Source organism: Bactrocera neohumeralis, chromosome 5, assembly GCF_024586455.1.
Source record: "Bactrocera neohumeralis isolate Rockhampton chromosome 5, APGP_CSIRO_Bneo_wtdbg2-racon-allhic-juicebox.fasta_v2, whole genome shotgun sequence".
NCBI classification, from domain to species: Eukaryota; Metazoa; Arthropoda; class Insecta; order Diptera; family Tephritidae; genus Bactrocera; species Bactrocera neohumeralis.
The window spans coordinates 705,424-720,643 of NC_065922.1; the positions used below are offsets into that span (position 1 = coordinate 705,424).

Here is a 15,220-nt window from a genome sequence, read left to right on the forward strand (position 1 = left end):
CACATAATTTCATAATTTGGTGGGTGTTTGTGTTGAAGCCGCGTTAAATATTGGAAATTGACATCACTAAATTAATGAGTGGCTGTCATTAATTTGCGCTCCTAATGAGTTTGGCCAAACAGAGTGTACCGAAAGTGCTGCGATGGCACACTCTGCGCTGGTGCATTGGAGAGGGCTTTGCCGTCAGTTCCATATTTAACCACAAACTCTATTGACGTGCCCAAGAAAGTTTATCCTTTCACTTTTATCAACGCTCATGCCAGCTGCACTCAGAAAGGGCCAATGGAAGATATTTTTGGTCAATATCGATAATTTATCAACTACCGCTGCCTTTGTGGTGGCGAATGGGAATGTGTAAAGCCATGTGTGTAAAAATAGGTCAATAGACCAGCCCCAACTGCGCGCCTTGTAATTGAACACCCATCGTTAAGAAATTAAAAGCACTGAACCATTAAGCTAACAAGTTTCCAAGTAAAGTGGGAATTGTTTAATCTGAAACGACGTAGCAGTGGCGTGCGGAAATACCTTTGAAGAGGGATTCGGCAATCCCCCCTTTGCAGGAATGCGTGCAATTCAGTGCGCTATAGCAGTACCGTTAACCCCTCGATATGTAACGGCCATGATTTCATTTATGCGCCCGAAGGTATGCTATTTGCGTCGCCAGTAACGGCACAATTACCGCCAAAATGTCATCAAAGCCTAGCTGGCATGTAGCATAAACGCAGCACGAGCTTGTTCTGCGCTGTAGACGATTGTGTTTGTGATAGGCTTTTCTGTCATGTGGGCAGACGCACATACATATATGTGTGGTTTTGCCGATATTGTTGTCATTGTTTCTGTGCGCCATTGTAATGGTTTTATTGGTATTGCTATTGGGCTGTCAATTAAAATTGATTATATTTAGTGGTTTGCATTGGGTTTTGTTTACAGGCGTTGCTTATTTAATTTACCACACAATCAACAAAAACTACCCCACGGCGGAGCGGGAGCGAGTAAGCCTGCTCACGGCTGCTTAAGTGCGTAATGACACTCCTTTTGGTTGGCGTCATTACTTATTTATTTATTCGCTTTATTCTCCCACTTTTTCTTGCTTAAGGAGACGGTTGTGCGGTTCTAATGATGTCGCGTTGCCGGCGACAGATTGAATGGATGGTTCGGTTTCCCCTAACTTCCTTGCGGCCGACCGAAGCAGAACTTCACACATCCACAGAAATCAATGCAGTTCCTTAAGAATTCGCTAAAAGGATATATCGATAGCCATTAGTTCTGCGTATAAACACGCATATAGTGTTCTGTTTGTGTGCTTGAGACGCTTCTGCAATTGATATTCCGAGAACAGCAGTCCGGGTGTTTGTTTGGCCCTGAGTTTTGCTTTGTTCCTGCAGAGCACGAGTAATTAGTATTTCAAGCATTAAACGCCATTAAAGTTGCCTTCATAAGTATTATTGTAGGGCCTAAATAACCTCCGGGGTTAGGGTGGGAAGACTTGAAGAGGCCAACCCCACTTAGCTGATGCACATCGTAGTCGCTGTCGACTTGCCTTACGTAAGCGGACTCCACTGTCACAACTGGCTTTGCTTAGTGAAAATTAGGCTCACCATCATCGTCGATGGATTACCGAGAAGCTGATTCCAAGCATGATATAAATAATGTCAGACCAGCAGACTTCAAGAAGTATTTGATGCCGTTAGTCGGGCCGTGGGCGTATGGAAGCATGTGTCGGTTGTGGCAATTCGCATCGATTTCGTTGATCGCTCTTTGAAAGTGAAAACTGTGCCGCGCTTTTAAGCAGCTCAGTCGCCGGTTGTCATTAAACAGCAATTTTTCAATCAACGAGTCTTAGCGGCCGTCCAACAGCTCAGCTCGTCTGGTAAGCCGAAATGCAAGCCAGTACACCAGGGGAAAGGGAAAATGCGGAAATGAAATTCTAAAACAATGCGAAGACATCACAGGAATAATATTTGTGTTCACTTTCGTTCACAAATAGACGGGCAAACACACTTGTATGTTGTCGCTATTGTTGCACAATGTCTTCCCAAGCCCTCGAGCTGTCGAAATGAAATATTTATTTTTGCCAAACTAAAATAAACAGAGAAACTGTGGCAGTGGCACACTCACGCACACATCCGCGCACACTTGATATCTTATTTAAATTTGTCTGACAACCGAACACAAATCGAAGAAACGAAGAACAAACAGGGCACTCGCAGTTTTGGCAACGCCAATAAGGGCAGATGGCGCGGAATCTGCGATTAGTTCGCTCCTCTTGAAATTTAAAGCCTTCAAAGAAACATCTTTTGTACATAAATTACGAAATCACTTTCAATAAATCGTTTAATCGAAAAGTGAGCAGCTAGCGTTAGAGCTTGGCAGAAGAGAAGCCGGCGCTTCCCTAGGTATGCAAAGCGAATTCGGATGAAGTAACAAACGGTCGATGGAAGGCGAGGATGTAATGGAAAATCGAAATCCCAAGATATTTGTTCAGCAATTTTTTTGCGAGGGCCGAAGAGAAGAAATAAAAGAGCGGCTGCTAAACGGCAAAAGCTGCCTCAGCACGAAATTTGTGATTTACGAGTGCGGTCCGCCAGCACGTGGTGGCAATAAGATGCAAGTGCCCATATGTGCCAGCATGTCCATTTCACAATAAATTTTGCACACAAATTTGTAGGCGCCGCTCATATTCTGCATGGTTGAAGTGGAAGACTGCAACTTTAGATCGGCCAAGCAATAATTTATGCTTAAGTAATCGATTTCCCTCGAAAGTCCGCGTAGCGTCGCATCCCACCGTCCAGTCTCTGACAACGCTGCTGGAGTTTCGGCTTTTTCTACGTTCAGTCGAGCATTCTCATAAATTCGTTTGAAGGCGAAAGCATTTCAGCACTTTGTGGCCATCTAACATGAATTGTGGCATAAAAGCCTGCTCTACGGCGATGCCGTTATTCGTGTCTATTTTATTAGCAAAATTTCACTGTGTCCTTATGGCTGGAGGAAAGGCCTAGGCCCTGGCTATTTTGTGAATTACTTCCTGCTCTTGCTAGAGACACTTAAAGCCGGTACGTGTTGGTATTCGCCTTCATGTGAGGCAGCATTTTTGGCATTTACGAGGTTGTTAGACGGAACTGGTGTGGAAAATTGTCCGTAGAACTTTGCCGTCATTTGCGAGTCGGCAGACAAATAAAATCTTCACAAACGAGTTTAGAGTTCACTGATTGTCTGGTTAATCCAATTTTACTTCTTGCCTTCCATCTGCGCTTGATGGAAACATCTAAAACTGAAAGAATAAAATTAATTAACATATTTTTGAACATTCTCATTGCAGCCGTGAGTTCGATGAAGCCCAACATGGACACTACCAATTGCATCCTAGTCCAAGATGTCAAGTCGCAACCACATGACCTACACGGTAACACGAAGGCGAGCGGAAACAACGTTAATGGTGGCCAGGTGCCGACGGCATTCCCAACAGAGGAATCGATACAAACGAGCACTTCGGACCACAGTGGTACTAGCACTGGCTATGGCGCCATGCAGAACTCCGCGCCGTCGCTGCAGCTGCAACAGCAGCAACAATTGCTGCTGCAACAACCGAACGCTAATAATCATCAGCAGAGCCTAGCCGGCGTACCACTAGATGCTACCTCCCATCTTCAGGACCAATCGTACACGGCGCAACAACAGCAATCGGCTCAGCATCAACAGCAACTGTTGAAGTGGCCGCAGGTTGTGGAGCTGAAAGATTTTAATGAATTCTACCACGCCAACATTCCGCCATACCAATTTTGGAACTTGGAGTTCCGCAACAAGCATCCAGCCTTCATTCGCTTCAATTTCACGCTACCGTGGGGCGCAAGCTTTGCGGTCTATTCGCGCCGCAATGTGGCACCGTCTGTGACGCAACACGATTTTGTCGAGTTCATCAAAGGCGGGCGCCTGGACAGTCATTTACGCCACAAGCGAGCTGCTCAGTGGCGTAATGAAAGCGGCCAGGGTTTCAAAGATATCAATACAGACATAGAATTGATGAGTAACGGTGACGGTGACGGCGCTGAGGATATTGATGAAAAACTCCAACACGTTTCACATGAATCCGATAGAGCAAACCGTTTGCCTGGATTTTATGCGGACGCAGATGATTCGTTGGATGAAATCACTGAAAATGACGATTATTATGAAGGTGAATACGATGTAGAAACGCCACTGGACATCGCCAAGCACTATGCGCAGAGACACATGATTCCACAACACCAACTTTATAAGCGTTCGGCTATGGGCATGGGTGGAGCTGGCGGTGTGGCCGATGGCATGGGTGGACTACCGGCGCTGGACTTGGATACAATGATGGTCAATGTGTCTCTGCTGCAGTACCTGGACACAGGCTTGTGGTTCATCTCCGTTTACAATGACGAGCTGGTTGCCCACTCAGTAACTCTGGTGGTCGAGGAGGCGGAGGGAGTGAGCACAACATGCCCAAACGATTGCTCGGGACGCGGCAGCTGCTACCTTGGCAAATGTGACTGCATCGATGGCTACCAGGGTACAGACTGTTCGAAAAGTAAGTATACTACACGAACCAACATTCGACAAACCTTCGCCTTCAAACACGACGATTTTAGCTGCCACAGTTCACACAATAACAGAACTGGGCAGAACTCGATAAGATATTGAACCAAAACAATCAATTATGAAATTCTGTGCAAAAAAAAAAACTTAAACGCCCATGATATATTAATAATGTTCCCATTTTTTCTGTGTTTTTGTTAAAAAGGTTCAAAAAAGTCAAAGGGTTCATATTTCGGAATATTTTCTTTTTTTACTGAAAAAGTTGTTTTGGTTCAAAAGCAGAAAAAATATCGATTTTGGCAAATATTATTATAAAGTCTGACATTTCTACCTTAAACGATTAGGAATAATTTAAAGAGCACCAAAAGTGTGTTAGGGGAATATCGGAGTTTCAATAGATTAAAAGAAGCCAGAATGACATATTTTCTCATTTTTCTCTCCTTTCCACCAGGTGTCTGCCCAGTGCTGTGCTCCGCTCACGGCCATTACGGTGGTGGCATATGCCACTGCGAGGAAGGATGGAAAGGCTCCGAGTGCGACATCCCCGTAGGCGAGTGTGAGGTGCCGAACTGCTCCAGCCACGGACGCTGCATAGAAGGGGAATGCCACTGCGAACGAGGATGGAAGGGACCATTTTGCGATCAACGTAAGTTAACTCGATGTGGAGCTGTTCCCTACAGCCACCAACATACCACACATGCACACGCCCTTACCTCAGCTTCAGACTCATTGAGTTACCTGGCGTGCTCGGTCTGTGTGAATGCATGTGCGTGTTTGTGCATGTGGGTGGATGTTCTGCTAACCGGAGTTTACAAGTTCCTAAAAGCAAACAGACAGACGAGTAAACAAGCAATCAGCAAACAAACGGATAGGCGGACAGACTGACTGACGAACGAACCGAACCAGCAAGCAAAGCCAGCTCGTACATCTGGAGAGTTGCAACGAGCGACCAGCGCCTGACATGCCTGAGCGACCCCTCTTACCCCACTACCACCAGTCAAACTGGTTCAACATGACGTGCGCTTAAAGTGAACACACTGCAGGTTTTCTGCGGCAAAAACAGCAACAGGATGCAAGGAAAAACCAGCAGAATGAAAGTTGGTGTTCACACTGACTTCGAAGAAAATTTAAGAACTTTTATTATGGCCATTTTGAAGTGGCAGATCAACAAACTGACAGTTGCAAGTTTGCATAAACACATGGACCTGTGAACGTATACACCGTTATGCGAGCGCTAGGTAAAACATGGCACACAAATTGCACTTCCTTTCGATTGCTGCTGGCGCGCTGCAAGTCGGGATGGCTCGATAAAACTTTCTTGCGAACTAGTTGTAAATAAATTTCTCAATAGTCTAATACGTTCGATTTTCGATACTCTCCCCGGCATGGTTTTTGATTGCCGCTCTTCAAAATTCCTAAGGCAATAAATAAATTTCAAAAGCAATTATTGCAGTGCCACACCTTTCACGAATTTATATGTGCCATCGAAAGGATAAATCTGCTGCATTTGCAAACGCATTTTCCGACTCAAATAAACGGATCCAATAAAGCGCAATACAAATTCTAAACGGAACTGCAGACAATGTGCAGCTGCTACTGCCCACAGCGATTTTTCCAATAAATAATCGATAAAACAGATAGGCAACGCACATGCTCGGCCGAGGACACACATTCACGGAGCGAACGAGAGAAGAGCCCGTGGAATCTAGGTGGCCTGTGCACAGCAATGCCAATTACTGCAGCGCGAACAAACAAACGAACGTTCGGACTTTAGAACCCCACTGCATTCTCTTTTAATAACCACTTTTCTACGTGTCTAACATGCTAATCGGTTTTTCTTGTTTCTCCCACTTCTTTTACATGTTTACCACGTCTCCATGTTGCCCATTCATCGCTAACTCCTTTGCCCATTACCTGCTCCACGTGTGCTTTTGTTGGCGCCGCATTCGTGATTTCTTTGGCGTCCAGATGACTGTCTTGATCCACTGTGCTCTGGCCACGGAACCTGTGTGGCCGGCCAATGCTACTGCAAGGCCGGCTGGCAGGGCGAGGACTGCGGCACCATCGATCAGCAGGTGTACCAATGCCTGCCCGGCTGCTCCGAACACGGCACCTACGATCTGGAAACAGGCCAATGTGTCTGCGAACGTCATTGGACCGGACCCGATTGCTCGCAAGGTAAGTGCACGATTTATTAATTCCAGTTAACCACAAGTGCGTGCGTGAACTTGCAACAATATGTCTCCTGTCCTAAGTTGACCCCAATTCCCGTCAATGTAAGCTAATATGTGCGTATGTATGTCGGCGAGAAATCAGTTGGAATATTTAATTCATTTCACTAGAACTAGTTGCTCGCATTGCAGTTTTAGTTAGTCGAATCTTTTATTTATTTATTTCTTGCCTAGTTGAATTATTATTCAGAGAGGCCATAATTCAAACATGAAATATGCATGTATTGATTAATAGCTACATATTGCTATGTGCAACGTGTGCCTGTGTGCAACCGAAGTATCAACGAAACATAGAGGATTGCGGCACAAAAGAGTTTCATTTCAATATCGTCCTTGAACTCAATACCCAAAATGTTGAATATTGCATGTGTGTGTATTGGAGAGTTGTGTGTGAATGAAACTCGCTTTGTTCTTCAACGAGCAGCTCGAACAAACATTGGTGAATCAAAGAAAATGCAAAACTAATAATACATTTAAAAACAATCAGGCGAAAATAAACACAAATGCAACTGACCTACAAGTAAAATAATTGCGTACATAGAGAATTGCAGGTGGAAACCCGTTAGGGAATAGTTTTGGATTGGGCTGAGCAACTCTTTCTCATGCAAAATCCGAATGCGGATTGGTATTTTGGCATTATACAACCGAAGGCCGGTTCGGTTCTTCAGAGAGGCTGTGGGGTTGTGGTGATTTTAGAAGTTTGATTTCTTCCATGCTATCTTGCCTACACATAAAACATATATACACACGTGTGTTCTGACTTCGATGTGGAAGTGCTAGTCTCCTTGTAACTATGTGAGAAGACACTTCAACAGGACGCTCTGCACGAATTGACAACTGTCGCTCAACATCACTTGCATGCTCACAAAGGCACACATCAAGTGAATAACAACAGAATTAATTGCTTAATGCGATGCAACTTCTACCAACCCACTCAAATTGTCTTCGTCGAAGGTAGTGGCGAATGTACACGACAAAAGACGCCCTCGTCTCAGGGCGATTTGCTTCGCACGGCAGAATTGCATTTGTATACCGGTGCGCATGAGTAATATCCAATTCGACACATAAATATTGAATGAGCCGAGCAGTCCTTCCTTACTTGCATGCATATTTAATAATCAAAAGTTTAATTTATGGAGTTCTGATTCAATTTACGCTCCAGCGATTTCTCCGAAGTAAAGTAAATACCCAAACAATTTGCCATGGACAAGTAAGCCCTGGCCTATTTACATGTCCCCACATACATCAGTTTAACTACCTGACTCTAATATCTAATCTGAGTATCTTTCAGCGACTCTTTGGGCTCGCCCAGCAATGCGGCAACCTGATACAACAATAACAACCTAATTGAATCGGTTTTGATTGCCAATGTTGCACATGCAACAAATAAATGATAAATAGCATGAATACTTGCAGCGTTTCCGTAATAATTTAGAATTTAAATAAAATTTATTAGCAAATGACAGTTTAGGCTGAACCAAGTAGACATGTCCCTAACTGTATTATTGAAAAGGCGCTCATAAACCGAAATATTATAAACACCTATTTTATATTGCGCACACTTTTCCATCCCACATTCGCCTGCCGTTAGTTCAATGAGTGTGCGACACCTTGTGAAACATTCGATGTTTAATGGTTTTAAAAGCGCTTCAAAGGCGAACACATTGCGCGCTATTCCACTTCTTTCTAACGGGAGGATTAATCTGTTTTTTCACACTTGGAACTCTCATTAAAACTCAATGGCACCCATCAGCGAAGACCTGAAGAGACCGGTATGGCAGCGCTGCAATACAGAAAAATCAGTGCCAAGCGAAAGTTCTTTACAATATTCAATTGCAAAGGCGTTTCCGTACTGGTACTCAACTATACACCCTCCACTCAAGGCCAGCAGCAAGGCCAGCTATTGTGCTAAAGTTGTCTTACCTTTTTAATATTTGTTCAATATCATCGATTTCAATGGAGTCCATGTAGGAAGAATGATTAAGTGGTCGCTCACACACACATGCAAAGCTCACCCGAAGAGCTCCGACTCATACAGCGTTGTGGGCGGCCAGCAAACTGTGCGCTGCCGTTGTGCCTCAGCTGTCGCTGTGTATAATTCGAAAATTGTATCAGATGCCCGAAAGTAAATGTACAGGTGTTCATCGCTGAGTTAACAGTGCAGTTTAGGCTGCCGCAAAGAATGATATCCTTGACCTCATTTCTGAATTGAATACATCCACTAGCCTTTGCGAAGTCAGCACCGTGTGGGCACTACACGGATGAGGTGAGCTTTTGTACGCGTTATAAATAAAAAAGCTCCAATTTAAATTGGATTGCTAAACAGGTCGTTTGAACGGATTTACCCATTTCTTCCTTGTGATTGTCGGAGCTCTTTCTGAGTGTAAAACTTCACAGAATGACAAATTACGGCCTGTCCGCCTTGCAAGTAGCAGGGATCGAAAATTTATTCCTTTAAAAATATTGCCTCAGGTCTATACTTTGACTTCAGCATGGATAGTTTTTACAAGTATTATTTTGTTAAGTATTTTGAGGCTGAAGGCAAGAAGAAGATATCCTCAGTTAGCTTCTTAAGAAAAAACGTATAAGGCAGTCAAATAAAGACTCATAAACACTTCTATTATTGTTATCTCTATCGCTTAAAGCCCGTCTCTTGGTTCACTTCGCCATATTTTTTACCACAAATGCCACAGCAAAGACTATGTGTCATCATCAAAGCTTTCTTATATTATTAGGGGTGATCATTTTAATATGGCAACTCCATTTGCTTGCTTTCAGGAGTTTTGTCACCTCAATAACAAACCCCCTCACAACTGCAAGCGCCACACCTGGCTAAGTAGTTGTAGCAGCCCATCTCTTTGGCTGTCAGCCAGACTGTCTAAATGGCTTCCTTATCATTTGTAGTCAGCAACTCATCGCAAAGTACTTGCAATATGCGCAGCCCAGGCCCGCGATATCTATTGCCATGGCGAGCTCGTCGAGCTCGGCGTCTACTCTCAGCCCCTGGCTCCATGCTGCTTCGAGTCGGGCTCACGTGCTGCATCAGCAACTCATCGGCATACGCAAAGTAAATATGTGGCTGCCAGAATTCGCAATTGCTTGGGTTTAACGGGACGTGTGCTGTGGCGTGAATAGCAAAAGCAATGAGTGAGTAGGCGACGTGACTGCGCTAAAAGTCTGCGAGACAGAGACTAGTGGATAAAATGAAAAGCGATGTATGCAATTGGTTACCCGGCGTTTGCATAACCGAATGGATTTGCATAGTTGCAGCAACCGCACGGGTTAATGTCCTTCCGATGTACAAGAGAGGCGGAGGGAGGCATTTGCCAAACCTCCTCTGTACATGCAGCCACACTGGCGGCAAACACATAGTTGGGCTGATTACCATAAACATACATTAATACATAAAAACTCGCGCATCAGAGTTCTTTAGAAGTGGTGTATAGTTGCCATCGGCTAAATGTAAGCAGAAGCAGAAATGTTCCCGAAAGGATTAGCCTTAATAAACACTGTACTTACTGCACGACAATCACCAGCACCAAACCCCTCATTTCCACCTTTGCTTATTACGCACGACATATTGAGGCCTTTGTGATTTCGCACTTGATATTGCCTGCTCGATTCACCATTGAACAGACTGATATGAAATTCAAGACTAGCAGATTGGATATACAAACATATATGTATATGCACATTTATGCAGACACAAAAAAAAATTTGCAAAATTTAGGACCACCCTACGACGAACCATTGTGCCAGAAAGATGTGCAGTCCAAACATGTGTTTCGATCGATACGAAGTTGATGGTTTATTAAAGCCAGCACACATACATTTTGCATGAATGTATAGATATGTATCATCTTGAGGCGCTCCACAGCCACGGTGAATGCAGCGACAAAGTCTATCAATTTCACTTTACTCACAGTTCAGCTTCATTTTGCGAACTCCTCCAGTCTGCTTTCCTGCGCGCCATCATTTATCATTTAGAACAAAGCGCAGTTGCTTTCCAAACCACTCTGAGATGAGGGCTGAGGTGTGTGCGTGAAATGGGTGAAGTGCATCCGCTGATAGGGCTACACGCCGAAAAACTGTAAAAATCGAAACAAAACTCACAAGCTTATTGAACGCCACCGGCAAACGGTCACATCTGGCGGACTGTCGTCGAGTTTAGTTAGTAACTCAGACTCCACTCTGACTTCATGGAGAATTTGGATGCTCGTGGATGTGAATATGAGCAAATGCGATTTATACTTGTTCAATTCTTTTACGAGCCCGAAGTAAAGCATTTCTGATTTGTCTTGCTGCGTGATTGGATTTAATCTTTGGATTCGTGCTTACTCTTATTGATATATCTTACTTTCTTTACAAATAATATTAATGTCTATTTTGTACTCGTATCTTTGCAGCTGTCTGCAGTTTGGACTGCGGTCCCAACGGCGTCTGTGAGTCGAGCAAGTGCCGCTGTAATCCCGGCTGGACTGGCAACCTCTGCGATCAGCTACCTTGCGACGCCAGATGCTCGGAACACGGACAGTGCAAAAATGGCACCTGCGTGTGCTCGCAGGGCTGGAATGGACGCCACTGCACGCTCCGTAAGTATTGAACCCACTTTGTAGTGATCCCTATTTGAGTGAATGGAAGTCGGTGGAACTATAAGCTTGGAGGGGTGTGGGTGTGCATTTATTGCGCAATTGCAGAGCTTCAAATTACGACTATAACCAGCCGCACGACTGCAGTTGGACTGCACTCGAGTCGTGGTGACGCTGGCGGTGGCGGTGGCGAGTAATGGTTAATTATCGGCGGGAGTTGTCGTTGCGGTCTGCCATTTCCGCTGCTTAAATTGAAAGGAAACAACGAGCGAAATACTATGTGGCAGGGCACACAAACGCCGAGTGCCCGCTATGAAGCCAAGCGTTAATTAACGCCAATTAAGCCAAATTTAGTACAATAAAACGCACCTTGTAACGCCCCACCCATGGGATTTTCGCCGGCTCACACACACAGCTACGCGTATAAGTACACGCGCCGGCGCCAACGAATGCCAAGGAAGTGGAAAACATTTCCGTTCTATTAATTCTGCGTTTTCATTTGCGGGTGTGAGCGCCTTTGTGCTCGTTAATGTGTGAATGTATTGTGGTCGGACGAAATAACAAAAGGTCTGTAATCATAATCGATGGACCGTAGCACAATGACCCTTACAAAGGATTTTACTGCCCATTTAGTGGCCTTTATCACCAGAAGCGGCAGGCGGAAGCGAAAGCTTCTGCCATCACACGAAACTGCCAAAGTGCACAGGTAGCCTAGAAGGACGAACGTCTTGGTGTTCAGTTTTCGATTATTCACAAAAAATGCACTTCTTAATAGTGAAAATTGTCACGGATATTCTCGACACAGTTCGGCGATTGTGGACCATAGTTTAAAGCGGATTCAGTCACTTAATTTACAGCGGATAATTTGAATTGTTCTGGACAACTTAATGATCTCTTTTCATAAATACTTAATACTTACCTTAGAAGCGGGACCTACAAAATGGGATAAAATAGAGGTAAACAGCACAGTTTAGCCTCTGCTTATAAATAGTTCATATCTTTGGAATTGAGACTAAAGTTGCGTAATGGTGAATTGGTTATAAGTTTTTAATTTAATTAATTTCTGGCAATGAAATGTGTATACATTATAATATATATACAATATGTTAAAGCGACTTAAGTCGACTTAGGCTTAGATGTTAACTTTGACCCTTTATCTCATTCGTATCGCTTTTATTATGCAAATGTTAGGATTAAAGTCACTTTTGGGTCCCAAATAAGTCGGTTAGAATACCTCTTCTTCGTAGCTTTCAATTTTAAATCAACTTAGACTACTTTAACATAAGTTCAAAGTGTTTCCATATATTCATATATATATATATGTATGGTACGCAGATATAGTACGCATAATGAAAATCTGCCAGAAATAGTTGTTGGTAAAACTGTGAAGAGTCTTCAAAGTGGTTAATTTTTCCCGCAATTGATGGACTTGTGCCGGTGCTTGCGAACAGTGCTGAAAGCAGCGAGTACTGCACGTTCTAACGCGGAAGCAATTATCCCTTTCCCTAGGTTTTAGACTTTTCTAGACGGGAATTCATTCAATTATTTGCTGTTCCCTTTGTAAGGGTTCTTCGCCAAGTTTTAGGATTTGCAACGCCGTCGGCCACTACTCGGCCAGATTGAAAGCATGTGGTGCATTGGGCGGCGGTTGCGGCTCTTGTGTGAAGCGTATTCGGCGTCGCAACCAGCGGTACATCCAGAACAGAATGTCGTAGGCAACAAAGACGGCGATGTACAGGGCGCAGAGCAGCAGAAAGGCAAAAACGCAGTACGTCAACATATCGATGATGTGCGCAGAAACAATTAACTTTCAGCCATCAACAGCCGACCTGAACACCCGAGACCATACACTTTATGCATGCAGGTAGGCACTTGTGTGAGTGGCCGCGAAACCGCCGCGTTTGCAAAGCACTTAATAACTTCCCGAAAGCTCCCCTGCAACGAAGTTGAATTGCTTGACTCTTTCTATTTTGCTTTTACTTTGACTTTTTCCAAAAAAGTGACAACCGACAAAAAATCACGTGATGGCAAGCTCAGAAATTCATTTGGAAAAAGGTAGGCAAAAACACGGGTTTTATTAATAAAAACACCCATGAACCCACTGAACCACCCCCTTTGCCACAGTCAGGAAGAGGTAAGGTGCAGCAATAGTTTAGCTTCACTAAGGATGCCCTTCCTCGAGGCGCCACTGCCCGGCATCATACCTACAAAGGCCGAATTTGGTCTGCAGCAGACTACAATTTTGATAATTTCGCTGCCCCTGGTGACATCGCTGTTGGCGCAACTTCAAGATGGCGGCCGGCAGCCTTTTTGTCACTATCTAATATCCTGTCGTGACTGTCAAAATGTAAGCAAAAAGCTGGCTCATTCCAAACTCCCTGTTGTTTTCGCTGTTCTTATCTGCGTCGTAAATGTCACTGCAAGCATAAAGTGAAACTCAGCGGAGACACGACAGCACCGCGCGAGGTCGAAAGCTGTTAGCGGCAGCTGAGTGGTAAATACCGTTTGTATGTGTGTGTGTGTGTGTGTGTGTGCATGTTGTGCGTGTAATATGTACACATTTATTGATCTTAAATTGATTTTGCGTTGTTTTGGCTCTAGGTTTCTTTACTATAATTCTTTTACTGCGAAAATTTGAAGCTTCTCCCACAATTTCATTAATTTTTCACCCGCCCTCTGCATTTCCAGCTGTGACTCGTCTATTAGCTTTCGCGAAAGGGCTTTAAACATTTATCACCCATATCAGGCTAATTTTGCAAATACTCGTACTCAGCGTCGCTGTTGAAATTCACCTATTTCCCCTTTGAGAATTCTAGAGGTATTTTCACCTCAAAGGATTCGCGGCACGTTATCGGCCCTGCTGTGTGTGATTTTTTTAACATTCTCTGATGGTAACTGCAACCACTTTGGCACTGTGGCATGGCCTCCTCTCCCATGTTCCCCTTTGTTGTTTTTTATGTGTCGTTCGACTGTATGAAGCATCGCCTTTCTTTAGGTTGCCCGTCGTGCCTTTTACACTTTGTTGTTTACTCCTTATTTTGTTTCATAAACTTGAATGACACCACTTCGGCGGAAGACTGTGGGAGTCAAGTCGCTGCGGCATTTGACGGAATCGTACGCTGTCTGTATGTCTGCAAAGTTCAAATTCGATTTGAGTTCAGTTCTGGTTGAGGGAGTGAAATTCACGTCAGATATTTTATTGCATGGGCAAACGCATAGAGAGGAAGAAGGGGGAACAACCGAATGGAGTGGACTGTAATTGACAGTTAAGTGAACTTATTTTCCGAAGAAGAAAACTTCCTGTTATTCAAATAAAATTGGCTTTTCACCGTACATTTGGAGCGCACTAGGGGAAAGGATTGTGTAGAGGGGGCCAACATGGGAGTATGTTTGGTACAGTGTGTGTGAGTGTCGAATGGTATTATATATTTGTTGTAAATCAATGGAATGTTGTAAAAAACTATTGTTATGGTTTTGAATACTTCGATGCATACTCGGAGACGGAGACAAACTTTAATGCGCTTTTTTGGTTGATTCTCTTTCCAGCTGGATGCGAGAACGGCTGCTCGAGGCACGGACAGTGCACGCTGGAAAACGGCGAATACCGCTGCGAATGCATTGAGGGGTGGGCTGGCTCCGACTGCTCCATCGCGCTGGAAATGAATTGCAAGGACAACATAGACAATGACGGCGGTAAGTGAAGCACTTCTAGATAAACATATCCATGTAAATAAGCAAAGGTAAATGAATAAGTTCACATAAAGACCACAAAGTACTTATGAAGCTAATGAAGTACAAGCCAGACCTGCCATTTAAAATATCTCAATTAAGCCACAACTT

General features: G+C 44.0%; 1 protein-coding gene across 4 annotated transcripts in view; it reads left to right on the plus strand.

Moving 5' to 3' along the window:
• LOC126759207 (teneurin-a) overlaps positions 1 to 15,220 on the plus strand; it is a 233,261-nt gene that overhangs the window by 165,822 nt on the left and 52,219 nt on the right. For all 4 annotated transcript variants that reach the window (XM_050473899.1, XM_050473900.1, XM_050473901.1 and 1 more), the window contains 5 exons: positions 3,320 to 4,552; positions 5,012 to 5,206; positions 6,529 to 6,738; positions 11,198 to 11,383; positions 14,927 to 15,073. In XM_050473899.1, the coding sequence (XP_050329856.1) occupies positions 3,320 to 4,552; positions 5,012 to 5,206; positions 6,529 to 6,738; positions 11,198 to 11,383; positions 14,927 to 15,073 (1,971 nt within the window). The remainder of the gene's footprint in view (positions 1 to 3,319; positions 4,553 to 5,011; positions 5,207 to 6,528; positions 6,739 to 11,197; positions 11,384 to 14,926; positions 15,074 to 15,220) is intronic.